Source organism: Chenopodium album, chromosome 20, assembly GCF_948465745.1.
Source record: "Chenopodium album chromosome 20, dcCheAlbu1.1, whole genome shotgun sequence".
NCBI lineage: Eukaryota > Viridiplantae > Streptophyta > Magnoliopsida > Caryophyllales > Amaranthaceae > Chenopodium > Chenopodium album.
This window is the reverse complement of record NC_137853.1, coordinates 5,265,001-5,287,895: the sequence shown is the minus strand read 5'-3', so window position 1 is coordinate 5,287,895 and position 22,895 is coordinate 5,265,001. Positions and strand designations below refer to the sequence as shown.

General features: G+C 34.6%; 5 protein-coding genes across 5 annotated transcripts; 4 read left to right on the top strand and 1 right to left on the bottom strand.

Annotated features, from left to right (window-relative positions):
• Positions 1 to 444: 444 nt before the first annotated feature.
• Positions 445 to 4,319, top strand: LOC145598447 (SUN domain-containing protein 5-like). The gene is made up of 4 exons (XM_081654801.1): positions 445 to 925; positions 1,721 to 3,063; positions 3,157 to 3,242; positions 3,722 to 4,319. The coding sequence occupies exons 1-4, from the start codon at positions 706 to 708 to the stop codon at positions 3,948 to 3,950; spliced, it is 1,878 nt and encodes a 625-aa protein (XP_081510927.1). The 5' UTR covers positions 445 to 705; the 3' UTR covers positions 3,951 to 4,319.
• A 1,953-nt stretch (positions 4,320 to 6,272) lies between these two features.
• LOC145598260 (F-box protein SKIP8-like) lies at positions 6,273 to 10,812 on the top strand. The gene is made up of 3 exons (XM_081654590.1): positions 6,273 to 6,992; positions 8,671 to 8,867; positions 10,157 to 10,812. The coding sequence occupies exons 1-3, from the start codon at positions 6,522 to 6,524 to the stop codon at positions 10,416 to 10,418; spliced, it is 930 nt and encodes a 309-aa protein (XP_081510716.1). The 5' UTR covers positions 6,273 to 6,521; the 3' UTR covers positions 10,419 to 10,812.
• Positions 10,813 to 11,986: 1,174 nt separating this feature from the next.
• LOC145598469 (uncharacterized) lies at positions 11,987 to 13,729 on the top strand. Its single transcript, XM_081654831.1, has 3 exons — positions 11,987 to 12,294; positions 13,151 to 13,393; positions 13,475 to 13,729. Exons 1-3 carry the CDS (start codon positions 12,050 to 12,052, stop codon positions 13,509 to 13,511), a joined length of 525 nt encoding a protein of 174 aa, XP_081510957.1. The 5' UTR covers positions 11,987 to 12,049; the 3' UTR covers positions 13,512 to 13,729.
• A 303-nt stretch (positions 13,730 to 14,032) lies between these two features.
• Positions 14,033 to 16,782, bottom strand: LOC145598468 (ycf20-like protein). Its single transcript, XM_081654830.1, has 3 exons — positions 16,557 to 16,782; positions 15,927 to 16,069; positions 14,033 to 14,570 (listed from the first exon to the last, which is right to left on the bottom strand). The coding sequence occupies exons 1-3, from the start codon at positions 16,584 to 16,586 to the stop codon at positions 14,123 to 14,125; spliced, it is 621 nt and encodes a 206-aa protein (XP_081510956.1). The 5' UTR covers positions 16,587 to 16,782; the 3' UTR covers positions 14,033 to 14,122.
• A 1,055-nt stretch (positions 16,783 to 17,837) lies between these two features.
• Positions 17,838 to 21,234, top strand: LOC145598850 (RNA polymerase II transcriptional coactivator KELP-like). The gene is made up of 3 exons (XM_081655243.1): positions 17,838 to 18,254; positions 18,469 to 18,574; positions 20,834 to 21,234. The coding sequence occupies exons 1-3, from the start codon at positions 17,928 to 17,930 to the stop codon at positions 20,926 to 20,928; spliced, it is 528 nt and encodes a 175-aa protein (XP_081511369.1). The 5' UTR covers positions 17,838 to 17,927; the 3' UTR covers positions 20,929 to 21,234.
• The last annotated feature ends 1,661 nt before the right edge of the window (positions 21,235 to 22,895 follow it).

Genomic DNA, 22,895 nt, shown 5'->3' with positions numbered 1-22,895 from the left:
TTGGCTTTCTCACGAATAAGATGCTTAATCAACATGCATAAGTAATTATACCAGCTTATTAATTGCTTGAAAAATGTGGTAGATGTGTTTGAGAGTGAATAACTCGAATAAATCTTACTCTGAACAAATCTTTACCATACTTGACCCCTTGAGAGTCTGGGAGAGGACATTTCCAAGTACCTAAAGGCCGTAATGAAGCTTGATATCACGATCAGTCTTTTCTGGTACCAAAACCATTATACATTCGTTATCTTTTAAGTTGCAATCAAAAAATAAATAATGACAAAGTATTGTATGTAATACTAACACTTCTAATAGTGTAGTTATGTACGAAGTAATATTGTATCAATGTTATTATGTAATACACTAATACATACAGTTCTAATAGTGTGATTTTGTTGTACTCCACATTTTTTTTATTTTTTTGACAGTAGGCCATTTAATCCCAAGTACCTCGGCTCAAAAGCAAACCAGACCATGAATTTCCCGACGAAATTGGAGATATTTAAGTCATTACAAAAACTAACTCCAAAACTAAACTAATCAAACCCAGAAATTCCTCTTTCTTTTTCAAACTTTAATTCTTCCTTCAACTCTCATCCTCTCTATCTCCAACAAACTAACTGCTAATCAAAAAAGCAACACCATATTACTCGTATATATAATTTGCACATAAACTTTCCCTTTTTATTGTACGGATGAGAAATGAAGAAAGCTCAAAACTTTGGGTTAAATGTCAAAAAATGTAGCTTTCATAATAATTATAAGAAAACTCATGATTTTGAAGGTATTAAGAAGACCAACAATGGCGACATTAGCAGAAGCAAGAACAATAATAATAGCTTCTATGAACTCTGCGTTTCCTTGATTTGGTGCTTCGTGTTTTTGTTCTACTGTGAAGTTTGTCTCAGCGATGGTCATGCAGGTATGTTTTCATCCAATTAACTAATTAATTCATTAATTAATTTTCTGGGTTTTTAATTATTTATTTATTTTGATTGATTTCTCAATTACCCATGTTTTGATTTGGAGTTTTCTGCAACAATGTGGGACCTTTAATTATCTGGGTTTCATTTTAGGTTTTGCTTGATTACTTCTTAATTATTTTGGTTGGTTTATATGGTAATATGAGCTTTTAATGATTGCTTTGTATTTATATGGGTCAATAATAATAGCATTTCCTTTTTGATCTGTATGTTTTGATCATTTAATTGCATGTGATTGAAATGAATCTGCTTGTGCATTTGGATTATATGATGGTATAAAGCTTTGTTGTAAATTCTATTCTGGCTTTCTTTGTGAGCTTGCAATAAGCGTGATCACGTGTGATCTTGTTAGATTTGTTTCGATGTGCGTTTTTAAGATTGAGTTACGGTCAAAGATGTGTCTTGGAGACTGAGGGAGTGAATTATTTGTGACAACTCATTAGCAACGCTATTATAAATGTTAGGCACTGAGACTAGTTAAGCTCTGGCAACCAATAATTACATTTGTATATAGGCAACCAACTAATAAAATTATAGTTGCTAGTACAATATATTAATGCAGCCAATATTTCCAGATCTAAGAGGTGCATTACCTCTTCTGTTTAGTCGTTGTTTGATCATTTTGCTTAAATGTGTGGTGTACACAAGGTTCAAGTTAGTAGTCAATTTGATGCCTGTTTTGTCCCAAAACTCCCAATTGAGCAGAGAACACTAACTTAGTTTATAATTTCCAGAGACTCATCATTACTCTAATTATAAAAGCATGTTATCCGAGGGTAAGCTTGTTGGTGATGGAGATTCCTTTCATAATATCACTGTTGGAAACTACACGGACACCGTTTTGTTAGAGGTTAACATATCAATAAACGTTAACATCTCTACCATTCAAGGGCTAGGTTCTCCGAATTCTAATTGCTCACTCCCTAGGCATAAAGGGTTGGAAGAATTGGTCTTTAACATATTAAGATTAGGTTACAAAAACATGGTGTGTGAAATGCCTTGTCAAATTAATCAAAGAATGAACAAACTAGAGGACCATCAACATGGAATGGCTTTAGATTCCACTTATTTGAAGCTTGATGAGTCCCGAAGTACAACAATATCAGGAAAGGGGGTGGTCTCGTCTAGTGAACAAGTGAATATCACCCATCGACTTGAACCTGATGGAACAGCTTACAACTTTGCCTCAGCGGCTAAAGGTGCAAAAGTTGTAGCTCATAATAAGGAAGCAAAAGGAGCGAGTAATATTTTGGGGAAGGATCATGATAAGTATCTTAGAAACCCTTGTTCTGTATCAGATAAGTATGTTGTAGTTGAGCTTCCGGAAGAAATTTTGGTTGATTCTGTCAAGATTGCAAATTTTGAGCACTACTCCTCAAACTTCAAGGAATTTGAATTGTGGGGAAGTTTGACTTACCCTACTGATGCATGGTCTTTTTTGGGAAATTTTGTTGCTGCCAATGTTAAGCATGCTCAAACCTTTGTTCTCCCAGAACCCAAATGGGTTACTTATCTGAACTTGAGTTTGATCAGTCACTATGGATCAGAACACTATTGTACATTGAGTGTCTTGGAAGTTTATGGTGTTGATGCTATTGAGCGGATGCTTGAAGATCTAATGGTGACTTCTAGCAGATCTGCTCCTAGTGAACAACCATCAAAGATTAATACAACAGAAGTATCATCAGGAAAGCCTCAAGATGTTGAAGGAAATGGGAACAATGGTAGTGAAAGTCTTTATGGGAATGGCTCTTCTGTTAAAGGAGTGGGAACAAGTGACGAGCAAAAGACCAATAATGACGCAACTAAGAACCATGGCACCTCAGGCAAGATTCCTGATCCAGTTGTCGGAAAGTCAAGTAGCAGAATTCCTGGAGACTCTGTTCTGAAGATCTTAATGCAGAAAGTGAGGTCGGTGGAGGTGAACTTATCTGTACTAGAAGAGTTTCTCCAGGAACTGAATAAAAAACAAGATGATATTATTCCTGAAATCAACAAAGAAATATCAAAAGTTACTTCGTTGCTGGACAGTGAAAGAAAAGAAATCAAAGAACTAATTGAGTGGAAGGAAGACACGGTATGTCTGACTAATATATCTAAATATTATGAGTATTCTACCTATTCCTTTTTATCTGATTTTGAAAAAGAATAATTAATTCCTTTTTCACAGGATAAACAATTTGAAGATATTGAGTTGTGGAAGGCTGTTCTCTCTTCACAAATTGATGAGTTGGTCAGTGAAAATAGGAACCTCAGGTCCGTTGCCCTTTCAGTTCGCAAATTTTCTTGTGTAGCTGCTACCTACTGGTTTAGCTTATGTCGTGCCATCAAATTGCATTATCTTCCTAATTACTTTTTTATGGCTTTGGTTCATATTAGTAAAGGAAAGAAGATAAAAGAAGGGAGGGAACAGAAAGGAGGATAAGGATGAGGAAAGAGATTTAATTTTCCAATGTTTGGTTAATAAAAAGAAGCAAGTAAAAGAAATGAAATTTGATTTACAACTTTTATTTCTCTTTCCTGTCGAATTCCTTCCACTTCCCTTCTTTTCCTATGAATTCTCATGTCATCTAAAGTTTGTCTCGCCACAAACTGAGAATCCTTCCTGTAATTGGCTCAAATATTTGTGACTCATATTCTGTGCTACTTTTCCAAAGGGATCCATTTATTCTCCTTCGATTACTTGTCACATTTTTCTTTGTTCGTATCATCTTACACTATCCATTTTACTGCAGATCTCTTGTTGACAACATAGAGAATGACCAGACAAGTCTACATAACAAGGAGCTTGCGGTTTTATTAGTGAGCTTCTTCTTCTTGTGTATTGCGTTCCTCAAGCTAGTCTCCAAACAGGTTTTGCTCTCTTTTGGAGCTTCTCGAGGAAATGATGTCTCTAGAACGAATAGAGGATGGTTGTTAATACTCTTTAGCAGTGGCATCACTATGTTAATAACCTTGATCTAGTGAACCTTGTGCCTTTCTAGTTTCTACACCCTTGCTGAAGAGACTGTAGTAGGCAATTAATTTGGTGCCAGAAAGCTCATACTGCTTCCTGCCCTTTAAACTGTGGCAGAGATGTACTAATATCAGGTAGAAGCAACATAAGACTTTTGTAGGAGTAACTCTAGTGGATTCATTTGGCTCTTGTAACAATAAACGATCCATTTCATTTCCACTTGTTAGTGTGTAGGTAAAACCCTGGTTGTTATAGGCTGCGAGTTTAGATTAGGTAGAATACAATGTTTGTAGTATATAGCTAAATGTAGGGATTCATGATGCACTTCTGATTGGAACGAGAATATCATTTGAAATTGGTTTTGTTGTGCATTGTCATATACTGTACAGTAGTAGAATCGTTGTAATTGTATTTCATGTCTTTGTTGAACATTATGGCAGCAAATACATGAGAAAAGCGATCCTGTAATGATCTTCCAATCTGTACCAAAGGTTGGAGCAGATTCATTAGAAAATACTGCTGTCATACAGTTTCCACTTCCAATTTTCTGATGTTGAAGTCTTTGTATATTTTAACTGCTGGTTTGATTCTGAATGCCAAAAGCTCCACCTCTGCTGGAATTATAGTATTGTACTCCGTATTTTGCAGAAAATTCAACGCTCTAACTCATCTTGACTGCGTTGTGCTGATTGATCAATGGATCCTTCCTTGATTTGTGCTTCCAGTTCCTTGTTTTTGAACTTGAAATGAAAATTGTTGAACTTCCAATACTAGATCTTTTTTTACTTGACTTATCTAAAATTGGATCAGTCTTTATTGGGCATTTGAGCCTGGTTTTCTTAACTTAAGAATTTGGGCTTCGGCGAGCTGCCCCTGAACCAAAAATTTAACTTGTACAATAATTGTAAATTTGTAAAATTGACTATGTTTTTCAAAAAAATAACCCACCAACAGTAGTTAAAGACTTACAGTGTGTTTGGATAACATTAGAGGAAGGAAAAGAAGGGGAGGGAGGAGAAGAGGAGGGGAGGGAAAGGGAGGGGAGAGAAGAATGGTGAGTTTTCTTTCCAAATCTCTCCATTGTTGGAGGGATCATTTTCCTACAATTTAATCCCTCCATTTCTCTCCTCTCCATTTCCCTTACTTCCTCATTTGTTATCCAAATGAAAGATATCACATCTCTCCATTTCCCTCCCCTTTTTTTCCTTCCATTTCCTTCTATCCAAACACACCGTTAAAGTAAATTACAGAATATGTGATTAGTGTTAAATTTCAATTGTCAAACTGGTTATCTAAAAGAAGATGCGATAATTTGTTTTAAAATACATACTAGTTCTTTGCCCGAGCAGATATTCATAGGAAATAAATATATACATACTAGTTCTTTGCCCGAGCAGATATTCATAGGAAAAAAATATTTTATGAGTTTTTGTTATTGTTTAATTATTTAGGTGGTATATTCTCTCTTTTTTTTTAATCAATTAATTATATTTTTAAGGAAAAAAATTTTAAAAAAAATAAAAAAGAAAGAAAGAAAAATTTTGGCGAGAAATTTTTTAATATGAACGCAACACGTGTACTTCTTGAATAATCTTAGTGATTACTTTAGTATATAGTATTGATTGATTGATTGATTTGAATGCATGCATCATATAAGGTCCCATATAAAAAAAATAAATAAATAAATAAAATAATTCATGTAAGTTTTATTCGCTTGATTTTTATTTGAATTAATTTCGTTTATAAACTCAAAATGGGGTTTATTGATTATTATAGAGTTTATGAGTTTACTTATCTAATAATTTTTCAAAAATAAGTGATAATTCCAGTAAAATAGAACTTGAAATAAACAAAGAGAGTATAATCCCAAAGTATACATATAATAATTGCATAAGAGTGTACTTCGTATATTCGAGTATTCATTTAGGCATTTTAATCTGTATGAACTCTTACACTTACATATTGAAAACTTTATTATAGTGGCAATTAAGCATGGTGAAAATGAATTTTAAAAAAAAGAATCAAAATTTGGCATATACTGATATACTCTATGATAATTGATTAATTGTACGTACTGTTCTCCCCCAATTCAAAACTCATAACCCCTATTATTTTTTATTTAATTTTTTTTAATTCTTTTTAATTCTTCGTTGAACATTTTCCTGAAATTAATTTATTATCCCCAATGTCAAACGTCAACCTAAACGGCAGAAAATCAAAACTAATTTACGTCGTATAATTTTATATAAACCAAAACGACGTCGTTCGAAGCTTCAAAATTTACCCATTTAATTCCTCAAATAGTAAATTCATCAAAAAAGACTGTCAGTTACAACTCACACAAACCTTCTTCATCCTTTCTCTCTCCTCTGCAAATTCCATTGAAGAAACCCCAACTTCTAGGGTTTATCCGACACCTTCACTCAATTTCATTCTACCAAAATTAATCATATTAGGTCAAAATTCGCGCAATATAACTCACAATCGTCGCTATTATTCGACTAATTTTCCCCAATTTGATAAAATTCCAATTTTTTCTAGGGTTTTTTCATGTACATTGGAGCTTTAATGTCGTATGAATGGAGATTATTCTATCATCCTTCTTTTCATCGTACTCCTTCATTGTAGCCTTCGCCGCAACCGTACTTTGCTTTATCTTCGCCGGTCGATTTTCTTCCGCCGCCGTGTTTTCGTCGTTGAAAGGCGGTCGGAGATCGAAGTTTACGACGGAGAGAGATTCGAAGAATAGTGATAGTAGCAGTAATAGTAATAGTAGTAGGCGTGATTTTGATTGTAAGTGTTCCTGTAACGGCGCCGTTTTGAGCGCAGATTGTGCGCCGGTGACGGAGAACGGAGGTGAAATGCCGGCGTTGGTGTCGGCGGCGGAGAAGCAGACAGGCGCTTCGATGATGGAGCAATTGGTGCCGGAGATTACGACTCATGCGCTCAGTTATTTGGATTATCCGAGCCTTTGCCGTCTTTCTATGACTAATTCACTGATGCGTAAGGCTGCTAATGATGATAATGCTTGGAAAGCCCTTTACCATAAGGTACAATTCTTGTCTATATCTTGATACTAGTGTTGTAATTTTTGCGGAGTTCAATTTTTTTTGGTCGTATTAATTGTATTGCATTTTCTTGGGTTTTGGTGATTTAGTCGGGACTGCATTATGAATTTCAATTTTTAAATTATCTGCTAATTTTTATTATGAATTTTTATTTTTTTGGTTGTATCAAATTGTTTCGTTTTCTTGGATTTTGGTGATTTAGTTGGTATTGCATTGCTATTAGCTGTGTGCTTAAGCCTACACTTGTGTGCTGATTGATGAATATTGCGTGAGTAATTTATGCAGCTCTTTTGTTACTTTGTTGAAAGATTGAAGGGTGCCTGATATATGGACTTATTGCCCCCCTGATCGACGTTTTGATTCTTGGGTTTATTGTTTCACTTTTTGTTGATGGTCTTTTTGAACAATACATAATTTAAAGAACTATTTATAATTTAAAGAACTGTTAAGTTAGAGGACTATATTTGACAGATTTCGTATAAAGCTCTTGCAGTATGTAGTGTCTTACCTCATTAGATCTATGGATTGAGATGGTATAGATCAATTTCATTCACTTCAGCTACTGTGCAGCTAGTTCTTGCTGTTCTCTTGCCCCTACTTGTACATTATTATTTTTTTACATTTAGATGGTCAAATTTTTTTTTATGTATATATAATTTTGGGTATGGTCCCTTGAATGTTTTTAAAGGCTTGTTTTGGATAGATATTTGGCCACTTTTTTCAGCCCATTTTGGTTGTTAGACAGTTGGTTGAGCTGATGGCTGACCTTTTTATATTGTCCATTGCGTCTGCATAGACTGAAAGCTTAGAAAATGAAAGAATAATTTATGGTTTTAGACTTTGAGATATTCCTCGTAGTTGGCTCTCTTCCTTTTGTATTGGTATTTTATATTTGAGTCGTTTCCCATCTCTCACCCTAGGCTATTAGTCTTTTCATTGTCCTTTGTGCAAACAATCAGCTTAAATGGAGTACATTAATATCTTGATTGTGCTACAACTTAACCATGCCTGAGTCATGATTTTTGGTCCAATTTCATTTTTGTTCCTTTCATCCTATACTAGCTGACCATGATTACAATACAACTTTACTATAACTTGTATTTGGAGGTGTCAAAAGGTGAAATTTGCTGCAATGATTGATTAAAGGTGTTGCCTGATTCTCTGGATGGTTGCAGGATTGCAATTCAGTACCCATGTTTTATTGATTAGTCCTTTTAGTGCTCCATTGCTCTAATTCACATGCACGAATTCATAGAATGTTTTTGTTGTGGGTAAAATAATCAGGTAACAGTGATCTTAAATATATTCAGTAATTGTTTACAATGCTTGATGGGGGAGGTGGCTTACATAGATGCATTGGGACATGATGTGTAAAACTAGTACTTCACTCATGGGAGGGCATTAACATGTTTGTGTTTATGGATAAAATCTTGATTAGATATGTGTGCATGAATGGTATCTTCTTTTGAACTTGAGCATGAACCTAGGAAATCTATAGAATGTTGTAGTTGACTTTTGTGTTTCAGCTTATGCATAAATTATCTATTTTTTTTTTTTTTTTTTTTTTTGCATTTTGATGATTTTACACATTCCTAGATGCCTGGAATTTTCATATTTTAATGTCTGCAGGCTTTAATTTTACCTTCATTGGTTCTTCTAGGATTTTACTGTGGAACAAGATAGTGTCAGACCAGCTAATGGTTGGAAGGCTTACTATGCAGCTACAAGAGCGATTGTGAATATTAATGCAGAATTTTTCAGCATCTTGAGGGACAGATCACTTCCAGCAATGAGTCGTTTCTGGCTTAATGCAGACTATGTGAAGTGTATTCATGCTTCAGGGGAGCTTTTTACTGGGTATGATGCCTTGGTTTATTTATTGTTTGAAGTTTATAGTATAAGGGCAATTTGTCTGGTGTCGTTTCCCCTAAAAAGGTCTTTTACATGCCTTCTAGCTCTTTTTGCATGTTCTTCTAGAGCTACTATACTGCCTACAGTTTTTTAGAGATTAGTTATGCATATCTGTGCAATTATCTTTAATTGTTATGCATCTCTGTGCGCTCTATCTTTAATTGTGACTGAAATGCATTTAGATCTGGCATGGGTTAAGATCATCATCTTCAAACCATGATTAAAGTTGTTGTTGTATACATCTTAGCTGTATACATGGAATAATCAAATTTGGTTCATGTAGCAGACCCCACTTATGGGATTAAGGCTTTGATTGATTGATTTTATACATGTTAGTTGTATACGTTTGCTAATGCTATTTTTAGACTGCAATTTTGTTTTAGATACTTTTTTTTTCTTGACAAAGGATTTTGTTGAATATCTCCGTCATTTTTACGTTTTTAAACAATTTTTTCTTTGATTTATCCAGAGTAATTTGTGAATATTACTGTTAAATTCATCATCAAAAGTAGTTACACTTGAGTAACTTCTGATAATCTATATTCTATACTTTGTATCAGTTGTAGATTTACATAATATTATGGTAGAGTAAGTAGAACATATTTGTGGGATGAGTATCAGGGTAATCTGATAATTAGTTCCCAATAAAATATAGGCTGTGGAGTATGTGATAGTGTAGGCAGTCCTAGGCACTTAGGTAAAATGTTTCAAATATTTACAATTGTGATTTACTTCATGTCGTCAGCAATCTCATGAATAGGATTAATTTATAGAGTTTAAGTTCTTTGTTTTGATTTCTATTTTTTTTGTTGGGGGGGGGGGGGGGGGGGGTTTTGAGAAGATGATTATGGGTAAGGGATTGCTAGCTCCAGCTCCTTTGATATGTAGTATGCAGAGATGATTTTGCTTTACTGGCTTTGTTAGTTTGCTAAAAAGGCAAAAGAAAAACATTACAGCCTCCTTTAGTTATACGCTGTATATGATCATTGACAATAGCTATCAAAATGGCTCTAGCCCTTTGTATGACTCATTGTATTAAATATGCATCTACAATTCTTCATTAAGATTATCGTAAAAGATATGTGTAATTTTCATCATGTTCGTTCATCAGTTTCTGATTTATATTGTTAAAACTTAAAAGTAACTCTTAGTCCCATCTGTATTAAACATCATGATTTTTTGAAAGCTGTGGGAGTTGCCATACAATCTGATCCCCATATATTCTTTCCTTCCAGATATAATGCAGTAATGGGGAGTTGGCAGATTGCATTCAACTGGGAGCAACTAGCAGATGGCTTCCAAGTACGTGATGTGCGGGCTAGGGTCCTGAGTGAAATGGCTTGGGTTACTATGAAAACCTACGTTGACATGAATGCAGGGCCATTCAATGTGACCAATGTGTTCGAGCATCACGATGGGAGGTGGTACATGGTCCATCACCACCGCTCGGTGATGCTGGTTGATGAAGATGTTGATCAACAGATTGGGCATGCGTAAGCCAAGTTGAAAAGGAGCTAATAATTATGAACATAGTAGTCACTGAGGAAAAAAAAATAGTACAGCATTATTTGTCTTCAGTGAGAAATTAGTTGAAACAGAAATTGTAGTTCTATTATAATTTGATCCAATGCATTTATTAGTACCCTCAGTTTTGGCTGCTGGCTCACGAGAAGAGGCATTCTATGATAATGTCAATTTCTTTGTCACAATTCTTTTCATTTACTTTCTCCAAATTCTTTGATTCTCTGTTGGCATGTCAGAGAAGTTATATCACAGGTTTAGTTTAGATTCTGAAGAGTGAGTGTCTGGAAGATGTAAATGAATTGCACGCTCTTCTGCTATCTTCTTGTGATTTCATTAATGTTGCATCGTACTGGCTTTAGTTTCTATAACTCCATTGATTTTCAGCCGAGTTGCAATGACTTCAATGTTCACGATGTGATGACGTGTGACTGAGAACACTCCCTTAGCTGATGCATTCGAGTGATTGAAGATTATTGGAAACATATTCTAGCAGGTTTGATTGGTGAAATACTATTAGAAATTTAGAATGTATTCAAGATCTGAAGATACCACCGGTGGAGCTTTTCCTTTTTTTTTTTTTTTTTTTTTTTTTTTTTTTTGGCCTCCTTGCCTTTAAGTAACGATTTTGATTGTCTAGCTACAAAGTTAGTTATGTACTAATTGATTCAATTTCGATGCCTAACTGGTATTGAATAATGTTACTACTACAGTATTACTAATCTTTGTAGACAGGAATGATTGGCCGGGGTGGGTCCATGGCCGTGGTTGTTGCGGATTGTGGTGGTTGTGGGCTTAAAGCTATTGGTATCTGGTAATTAGGAAGAATGTTACGCTGTTACGAACATGTTCACAACTTTTAAGGTTGCAATTTTGTTGCATAAAGTAGATCCTTAATTCTATAGTTCAGTTGAATTTTTTTTAAAGCATACATAAAAGATAAAACTGTGTAATGTGTATATACTTCCTCTATTCTTTTTTACTTGACATTTTTCTTTTATCACGCTTGTCAATGTAAAACTTTAACGATCGATAATTTTAATTTTTCTCAAGTAAAAATTATAAAAAGTTATATATTATGATAGTACTTATTAAGACGAATTTAAAAAGACCTTACGTGAATATGTTTTTCCTCATATATTATTCACAAAATACAGTCAAAGTAGAGGTGATGAATAGTGTAAAAGTCAAAACGGGTTAAGTAAAAAAGAACGGAGGAAGTATAAGTTAATAAGTACTGATATAACAATATGCATATAAATAAAATTTACCTTTTTTTTATAAAACAAAAAGTCGCTAGTAGCAAATGGTATAGACAAGAATTGAAATGTAACATCAGGTTTTGGGTATCATCAATTTATCACCCTTTTAACATTTTAACCAACTAACCTTATACGGTACACCTAAATGTGAATGTAGTCGGGACATGGAAAATGTCAAAATCATAGTCTAGTCGTTACTTGTTACTTTGTTAGAACATTGGACTCTGAATCCGACAGCCCGAGGTAGAAGTGTTAGTCTGTTATCCCCTCAGCTGATCTTAATCCTCGACCACTCGACCAATAAAAGATACCTGAAAGGAGAGAAGGGAGACTGGTAAGAGAAAAATGAAGGGGCTTGCAACTTCACCACCATCTCCATCCCTCTTCTTCTCTTATCACCCTTTTAACAATTCATCTTCTCAATTCATACACCTCAAATTTCCCCATCAACAGCAGCAGCAGCAGCAGAGATTTGGCTCATTCATAACTCTCTCATCTTCAACTTCTTCCTCTTCATCAGTTGTTGAACAACAACAAGATTCACCTCTTCCTTCTTCTAATGATTCTGATTCTATTCCTTCAAATTTCAGGTACTTTCATTTTCTGTCTTCTTTTTTCTCTGCTAAGTATGGTTGTTATACTATTTTCTTATCATTAAATTACTGATTTTATTTGAGTAATTATCATATTTTTCTCATTTATGATCAAATTTTGGGATTATTTGAGGAAATTAGGAATTTGGGTGCAAATTGTGGTTTTTATTTTTGAGCAACAATTTTAGCTTTAATCAATCATTTATTGGGGTTTGGCTAAGCAAGTAATAAATCTTTAGAGAAAGAACACTCAAAACTGCTATTGAGATTGCATCATAGTGGATATTGAATGTTACGGTGTTTGTCGAGTTACATGTAAGTTTAGTTATGTTATTAACTTGTTATTGTTAAGGAGTATATATAATCGGCTACCAAACAGGCAAACAGTCCATGAAAGTTAAGGTCTGTTTTGATTGACTGAATTGAGCTGAACTGAACTGAACTTATAGGAGTTGTACTGAACTGAATAATTTACTCCGCATGAGAGAAGGAAATTAAGAAATAAACTGAACTTATTGGAGCTGAACTGAATTGAACTAAATTGAACTGAAAATAAGCTGAAGAGAACAGACCCTTAGTCTAGAAAAAGGAGGAAATAGATGAATGCCTTATATTAGCTTCATTATTGACTCAATTTGAACCTTTGTGGACATCTCTAATTTGTTGAAAGAATAACGGATTTTCATTTGCTTCTTACATTCGGATATTTCGGAAACAAGCTTTCCAATCCTGCCTAGGATCAATTATTGTTGTTGCATGGTACATACTCAGTTTTCAAAAGAAGGGGGGCAAGGGGCTCTAGTTCATTTGTTTCCTCCTGATTGGCATTGACATTGTCATTGTTTATGTGTAGTGGTTGTAAAGGTTGTGGTAAAGAGGAAATAGAAAGTGGCTGCAATGGCGAGGGGCGTATTCAAGGTGGTATTGCTACAATCCCAGGCTTTGGTTGGTGGCCAATAAAGGCTTATAGGCCTTGTCCTGGTTTTCTTGCTTCTGGTGGCAACTACAGGCGACGTGGTCAGAGCATGGATGAGGTTGCCTTTGGAGGGGGAAAGAGACAAGCTTCCATGGGTGATTTTGACGACTCTGAGTCAAAGTATGTCCTCTGTCATTAGCTTTGTTTTGTTTTACATTGACTTGGAATCGACTCTCTAACAATACCCTTTGCTGTTCACAGGAAGAAAGGAAAGAATAGAAATCAATTCAAGGTATGAGAATTCGTTATCAAATCGACCCTGTGATCCAGAGTTGTGCTTGCAAAAGTGATGCTTTCAAGTTCATCTATAAATGTGTCTAGTGGTGACAGCCACTGGTTAAATTTTGTAAATTGTCAATGCAAATGTATAGAATTCTATAGCTTAACCCTCCCCTTTGGAGAAAACTTGTAAGGTGCCCTAGATATGTTCCCTTGATGAATATTAAAGTCCCTAAATGCTCTTTTTACATTACATAATGAGTTTTTGTCGTCGAGGTACATTGTAAAAAAAGTTCATGAATATGAGCAAAGGCCGTAAGAAGCCAATCAGAGTTGGCTAAAAGTTACTCCGTATTTCCAAAGAAAAAAAAAAAAATCAGAGTTGGTTAGAAGTTCCTCTACAGTACAGTTCTCTTCAGTCTTCACAGCTTCACCTAATAGCAACTATTAACTGTATTCAATCGACAATTTACAAAATTAATATGAGTAGCATTATACTCTGTAGCATATAAATATGATAAATTGCTTGCTAGCATCAAATAAAGAAATTGAGAGAGATGTATAGACATGTGGAGATGATACATTGTACAGATTACATTTTTCTATATAGAGTTGAATGAATGAGAACTTTTAGCTACCCAATTTGAAAGCATCTACGAAAAGACCTAAGCAAACACCGGCTTTCCAATAATTGATCAACACAACTAAAGGTTGTAGCCTCCCACTTGATAATGCAGTTTTTTTGTACATTAGCATACCTATACCCTCGATGGCAGCAACTACAATACCTGCAACCAATACATCCCAATCACCTGTCTGACCAAGTATTGTCGCTAGTGCATTTGCGGTGTAGAATCCTAGCAATAAAAGAAAAACCTTCATGGGGAAATTCTTTCTAGCCGAATTCAACTTTCCTAGCAGCTGCCTCCCACCTGCAATCACAATTCTGCTAAGCCGTGTTTGGCCAAGACCAGAGGAGTCCTCGTTGATATCATTTTCCTGGCCACCATTACTGGGGACGAACCCACCAGTATCTAAAGCAAATTTGACTTTCCAACAATGTCTTCCCTTACAAAAACTGCTCAGCAGAAAGAGAGGGGGGGCAAAGGTTGTTTGCTTAGGTTAGACACCAAATGAATATGAATGCCAGAGTATTTAAAATAAAAATAAAAAAGTCATTGACAGGGAGAGAGTGGTATCCTAGAAATTATATTTTCTAGTTCTAGTCATCTAGCACAGGCTTCAAATAGCAAAGAAATTTGAGAAATAAAACAAGATGATATTCAAACTACCGACACAAAAGAATATAAGGAATCAGAACTTCACACGAAAGAGCAATGTCAATCTTTTTTGTTTGAGGTAGTCACTTTAATAGCAGCTTAGCCCTTCACCAACAAATAACAGAAGGCAATTAAAAGGCTTATGGACTAATTCAAACAACTGCACAAACCCTAAACCACTGGGAATCACTTTTACTGAAGAAACTCACAGCTACACACCACAAAGCACTGGAATTCACTTTTACTAGAGAAACTTTCATTTTTGGGAAAATGGTAAGGACTAAGGACTCTTAAAATTAGGTGAATTAACAAACCAGGGTCTCAGGATGATCGGACTCATCGGAGGAAAAATAGATTAAAAACAAGTACAACCAGTTTTAAAAGGTGATTGATACATGGAAACTTTATAAGGACTGCAGAACTATTCTCAACCATCAACCACGAGGTATTTGTTGGTGAAGGACAAGGCAATCATATATGGAAACTTTTTTAGAACTGCAGAACTGCTCTCAACCATCAACCACCTCAAGAAATTGGCTGAATGATGAAATAGTCCACAATTCTGCAGATTAGAAGGTGGGTTGATGCATGATTGACGTGTTATAACAAACATAACAATCACAAAAGAGGAACTACAACATGCACATGGAGAGCTTTTGCAAAAAGGGGGTTAGAGCAATCATAAGGCTAAACAGAACACAAAGTATATCTTGGAATAAAATGGTAACTTCAGCAAATACAAGAACTTTGACTCTTCACACAGGGAAACTAAACCAAACATAAAAAATTGTACTTAACATATTAAGAGGTGTTACCAACAGCCTCATCATGTATACTTCCCTAGAACATCTCATACCTTTGAGAGCAGCACAATTTCAATAACCATTAGCCAATTGCTCTCCCATCAACATGCCAAAAAATCAATCTACCAAACCTCAACACACCCAAAGCCATATATTATGATTGAAAATAACAATAAAATCTACTCTCAATAAACGACACATATCTACACGAGCAAGAGGAGGAGTGAACAACAGCAGCCACACTGATGTCATGTGAAATGCAGGACTTAATGAAAACCATAAAACTTCATATAAGTGAAGTAACTGAGAAATTCTTCATTTAAATTTAGATTAGTTTGCAGCATTACACACCTCCTCTCATAGAAAGACAGTGATGTTGGAGCAAGGTTTGTCAAAGCCTGTCTGATCAAGAACCCGTTCTCTTGACTATGAAAAATCGCGGAAACACAATGTTGCTTCAATAGCATTTCTTTATAAAAGAATTGTGGCATTGCCTGCAAAACATAGTGTTCCCATCTCAGAATTTTGATTTACAGAAATCCCAATCAACATCTTCCCCAACTACCTAACTCCCCAAATAAATTCAAATATGGGGTATAAATTCAGCAAAACTGTACAATAGCCAGAAGCATATATGTGCTTTACCAATTACAAAAAGGTAACAATATTTTTTATTGCAAAATAACTCAATTTGGCTATATATAAACCCTAACCCATTAATTTCCAACCAAATAAAATCTGTAGAGAAGGGAAATACAATACATTGTCAAAAAAAAGTCATGCCCAATTGGCCAATTCAAAGTAAGGAGTTCAAAAATTGAAGTTCAATAAAAAAATACACAAACCCCAATTACTAATGTTAATCAAAATTGACAATTTATAGCTTAAATCCCCCAAAATTTACAAGCAAAGCGATGCACAAAATAGAAAAAAATAGAAGGATTGGGAAGATGATTGAAAAGGAAGAGTGGAAGAACTTGCCTGGGAAAATGAGGAAGGTGAGAGAATCATGATGAATTTTAGGTGGATGGAAAATCCTCAGCCATTAAAGAGCTACTTCGACTGAGAATCAATGGCTTAGAACTGTAGGAAAGTTCACAGAAATAATTATATCTCAAACTAACTCTTATCGATTTTTTGCAGATGAAATGGGGTCATGGAGAGCTCTAGCTAAATTGGTCCATCTGGTTCATTTTGGAGATTTGCATTTTTGGTAAATTATTAAGGAGGAAAATCATATTTATCTGACAGATTAATTAGCCACATTTTATGAAAAAGTGAGTGAATTGACAAATCTACTCCAATTATATGAAATGGCAAAACTGCCCTTCCTTAATTCGCTATAATGACAAAAAAAAACTTATAGACTGGATGCTCGTAACAAAATTTAAATATGTGTCGTGGACTCGTGGATGCCAACAAGATTAGTTAGTTCAAGTTTTAGGAGGTTGTATCAAGACCTGAGATCTAATCTTGTTTTCATCAAAAGTAGGTACAAAACACGTTCGATTAATTGAGTTCAATTATTTACAATTAAGGAATTGAACCCTTTTAAATATACATGCTTGTTATTTACCAAAAAGTTGTATGATACTTGTATGAATTTTGTTAGATTGGACTGTAATTGTCTCATTGACATAACATTAAAATATTATAAGAAAACACAGAGTTGACATGGCATGATTCAAAATGAACTTAAAAATGATTCATTTAATCAAGTTTATCATTTATGGCCACTTATCCACTACAAGGTATGAGGCTTGAGTCGCACATCGATCATATAAGGGGCTAATGTGGAGTTTGTATAGAATAATGGGCTTTCACCAAGACTCACCTTCTTGAGCTAGCTTTTGAGGATGACTCTCATTGCGATAAAGCCGTTAAAACTTCGATCAAATTATTTAATTATCCTATATTTAACACATTTTTTAATTGATTGTGTGAACAACACTACAAACATGAGATTAAACATGAACACCACCATCTAGTCTAGCTCTAAAATTTTCTTGAGGGCCTTTTCTCTTCAACATAATTTCAGTTCAGCTCAGCTCCAATCAGTTTACTTTACTTCAATTCAATTCAATTCCTAATTTTCTTCTCTCTTAACCAATTTATTTCAGTTCTATTTAGTTCAGTTTAATTCAGCTACAATCATTTCAGTTCAATTCTCAGTAAGTCAGAACAGACCCTTATTCTCCTCACTACATTAAAAAATCTTTAAAATGAAAATCCACCTCATCCGTCATTACTCCATAAAAAGGAAGAAACTTTCATCAAATATTCAGAACAGCAACAGAGCTGCCTAGCCTAAAACAGGAGTAAATTCAGACACAGAATAACAAACTGTGGAAAATGGACGCCGCAACAAAGGAGAAGGTGCAAGAAACAGTGCTGGAAATCCTTCGAACTGCCGACATGCAAAAGATGACCGAATACAATGTTCGTACTCTCGCCGGCGAAAAGCTCGGCATCGATCTCTCCGAATCTTCTTCCAAGAAGTTTGTCCGTCAAATTGTCGAAGATTTTCTTCTCGAACAACAGCAACAAAACGACGCCGTTCAAGGCGGTGCTGATGAAGCAGAACAAGAAGAAGAAGAGGAGGAAGAAGAAGAAGAAAGTAATAAGAGACGTTCTGATGGCAAAGAGTATGATGATGATGGCGATCTCATCATCTGTCGTGTAAGTTTTTTGATTGATTTTGCTGTAATTATTTGACAAAATTTAATTCTTTGAAATGATTTGTTGATTTTGATTTTATAAACCCTAATTTGAGGGTTTTTTGATTGATTGTGGTTTTAATTTCTACTTAATTTTTTTTGTCTATTTGGTTTGTGAAATTGTTAAATGGGGGATAGGATTATAATGGGTTTAATTGGATGAATTATTTATGCAGCTGTCGGAGAAGAGAAGAGTGACAATTCAGGATTTTAAAGGAAAGACATTGGTGTCAATTAGGGAGTATTACAAGAAAGATGGAAAATTTCTCCCTACATCCAAAGGTATTACTCTACAATTGTTTTTATGAACAAATTTTACCCTAGTAATTTACAATTGTTGGCTAGGGAACTAGTCAATTCGCCGCCGCAATTATTTTTTAGTCGAAAAAGATGTGTGGATTGTCTATAGCCAATGTCTAATTGTCTGGTATGAGAAGTAGATACTTGTGGTGGAAAAAATAGCAGAAGAAATGTAGCTGGTACATATATTCTGATTAGTTTTTCAGTGTTTTAAAGGCAAATGACATGGTACTTCACTAGATATTTATTAGTGTCTGTGTGTTCCAAAGCCTATAGCTCAAATGCTATTTGTAAAGTTTTATCAACTATGGAATTAATAGAATGACTGGAATCTGTGAATGCTCTGTCAAGGTTTTCCTGAGGTAATTTAGTGCTCTATTAAGCCTTTTATGAGGGTTTACTATAAAATTGTGTCAATGCATATTACATATATCATTTTATGGTTGCTATTCCATGTAGATTTATGATGGATTTGATGTATGCCAATACAGTTAGGTGTGGATATGATTGGGTTGAATTAAGAAGATGCTTTCATCCAAACTTGAATGTAATTTTGCCTTTGTTACTTTCTGAATTTTTATAACATGCAAGTTGACAATTGTAAAGCTTTATTGTAGTGTGTGGTTTCGGGAGCATATATGAATTTTGATGTTTATGATGAAGTTGAGTCAGGATCTGAAATGTTGTAAGAGGATTAAGTATTGGATGGACATGATTGAGTAGTTCTGTTCGTTACATTATGTGGGCTGCATATTGTGTACAGCTTCTTCTGCCTCAATTATGATTCTACGGGCTTCCCAACTCCATTGGCCTTAGGTTGAGTAGTTGCAAAGTAACTCTCTTGTCTTTTGCAATTATATCTTCTGGTTACTACTCACTATACCTTTAGTTAGTCCACTCATAGCTCTGCATCACTTTCAAAGGGACCCTGGAATCTCAAGTTCTTGAGAAAATCACATATTTACTTTCTAGTCAAGAAATCACTTAAATTCAATTTATCTCCTCCACGGTTAGCAACCAAAATTGCTTTCAAGTCTTTTTTTTTTTTTTTTAAAAAAAAAAAAAAAAAAATATTATTATTGAATTAGGTTGTTCTCTTGTGCAGGAGACCTTTGTGTGTGTGTGTTTGTGTATAAAATCTTTGTACTAGTGTCAGTAACTCCTTCTCCAATTCTCCATAATAATGAATTTACCTACCCAAAATGGTAATAATTAATTAGTGTTGTTTCTTGTTTGTAATTACTTAAATAGGAACCAGTTTCAACCATCTAAAAGATGTCAGCAATTTGGAGCAATCCAGAATTTGAGATAATCTCAGTCGCTGATTCAGATATATTTGTATTTTCTTGCACAACTTGAAACTATTGAAGCATTTTTTGAGCTTTTGAAAACTGCTGTAAATTTCTTCCCTTTTGAAACTTCATTTTTTTCCTTTGGATCTTTCACCAGTCTAGCAACACCATCCCTCTTAGTCTTCAGATATTCTCAAAAACTTAGATGATGATAATAAAGTGGAAAGCAACTGTTTTGGGAAAATGATACTATGAATATATTATCGGGAGGACCTGCTGTAGGTGTTAACATATGAGTTGTGTTTCCTTGCAAATTTTCAGCAGCTTATGTAGCTTTGCTAACGTATATATAATGCTCAGATTGACTAATGATATCTAATTCTGCAAAATATTTCTTAGTTTTTTGCCTCCTAGATTCATTATCCTTTGCATTCCCCTGGAAAATGCATATTTTTCACACTTGTTTTTTCAAAAGTGTCAAGAAGTGTTTGGCTTTAACTGAAAAGCTGGTCATTAACTTTATTCTGAGAGTATCAAAAGGTGTTTGTCATACTTTGAAAACTTGATGGGTTGTTATGATTTGAAATTATTAAGGGCTCTTGGTCTGTTATTTATATTAGGTGTTATTTTGAACTTGGGATGAAAAGATTGATGACTGAAGTATATAAATTACAATAGAAATGTATGTACAGTTTCAAACTTATTAACATTTAACAGCGTTGATGATAATTAGGAAATTGATTTCTTTGTGACATTGTGCTGATAATCCGTCATCATGAAGCTTCTAGGGAGTATTCAGGATTGCGTATTTGTGGTGATGATTCGCAACAGAGTTTTTTTTTTTCCTTTTTCTTTACCAAATAATATGCAACACTTTAGGGATGTGTTGTCCTTTCATTGCTTTACGTTGTTGATGTACGAAGTATAAAATCTACTGTCCTACATGCAGGAATTAGCTTAACAGCTGAGCAGTGGTCCTCCTTCTATAAGAATGTGCCGGCTATAGAGAAAGCTATCGAGAAAATGGAGGAAAGGTTGAGCTGAGGCTCTCTTACATTTTGGTGTTCCAATGTTCGTATGTAGTGGCAGTCGTGTTTCCCTGCAGTTGCTGCCATTTTGCTTCTTGAGTTATCTGGGTATACATTTTGCAAGACTTGATATTATGGCCTTTGATAGCTTTTGGAAGCATACAAGTCATGTAGTGATTTTAACTTTGCGAGACATGTTGTAACTCTTGATAAATGTTGAAGTAGTGTATATGCAATGCAGATAAATCCTGTTCTTTGGCTGCAACTCATCTAATGTGGACATGTGGTAATGATATAATCCCCTGCAATTTAAGTAGTGTTACCCTAACCCCATTCAATCTTACTCTCCCTGTCTCCCATCACATAAGGCAAAGAGCCATTTTCTCAGCATGTGTATTTTGGATAGAAAAAGAGCTGAAATTTATTTATTGAGATCGTTGATTAGGCATCAGTCTCCTGATCAGATGTTGTGGCTCGGGTTTATCATGAGTTGTGACTTGTGAGTACTCTGATTTTCCAGTAAATTATGGTTCCTGGCAAGCTGCTGCCTGGTTAACTGGTGCACTAAAGCCGTTGCGAGCAAGGTGAAATAAAAAGAATTTACCATCAAACCATAACCCTGAGAGATTAATTGCCTAAACAAAAACAAAACAAAAAAATGCCTTGGGCTATTTGCCTTTTGATGGTAAACTATCTCGAACGCCGTAAGAAGAGGGGTAATATGGGATTACAACGGCCTTAATATCAAGTGCATTGTCTTGCTTTTACCCAAGGATGGCAATTAATCTACTTTTTTTTTTTTTTTTTTTTTTTTAATATAGATATCACTTTTCTTTTTAATTAATAAATTATCTCTCTCTTCTATAACATGAGTTTTTTTTTAAGTATAATTCTTCGGCAGACTTGTTAGTTTCGCATTTGCTTCTTTGACTACCCAGCTAATTCGAAGCTACAAACTTGGTACATGCGTACATGGTGTACATCCACTCTAAACAGCCCGCTATGCCAGCAAGAGAAGCCCAGCGATGACTATTCTCCACAAATTTCCCTCGTGATGAAATGTGGTTGAGAGCTGTAAATGAAGGTGCTTACTTGACCTCTATATGTTTACCTCCAAAATTTATCAAACATTAAGGGCTTGTCCTCATAGATTGAAATAAGCTGAACTGAATTGAGCTGAGCTGAACTGAAATGAATATTTTATGAGAGAAGGAAATTAGAAATTGAGCTGAGTTGAACTGAACTGAACTGAAAATAATCGTATGAGAACAGACACTAACAAAGACTAAATTTTAGAAGTCTTTAAATTGTGATCTGTATATTTTTGGACAATTCTCGTTCCAAACTAATCTGAGTTCCATCGGTAATTGACATATATAGCACCTAGGTTATAGATTAGTTTAGCAAAAAAATAAAGTGAACTAAACATAACCAAAGTATAGTTTTTGAGTTAAATAGTGTACATTGGATGCAAAGAGCAACCTAAAAAGGCGTATTCCACAACAAGTCAACAGCTATAATGTTGGTGGTGTGGAATAATTGACTTTGGAGTTTGAACACAACTAGTCTTTGTTTTTATTAAATTTACTGTAAATTTTAAGGAATAGTTGCGATCGACCTTGAGCAATCGTTGAATGACCCTCGTTTAGCATGATTTTTATAGTTGACTTTGGAGTTCTGAATCCACAACTAGTCTTTGTTTTTATTTTATTTGTTAGTTGCTAATTTGCTATTGACCTTGATCAATTGTTAACTCATTTCCTTCACGCGATCTTCTTAAGCTACGTCTTAGGAAAAATTTTATTAAGAAATTGAAATTTTAAAACCGTTAACACAAACACTTTAAAAAATCGGATATACCATAATAAAATATTGTATATTCGCAACAAAGTTACCTTGTAACAAATGAAAATGACTTAATATATATAAGTTTCCCTGATATAATAAAAGTGTATACTTTATTGATAAAAGTTATCCAAAAAA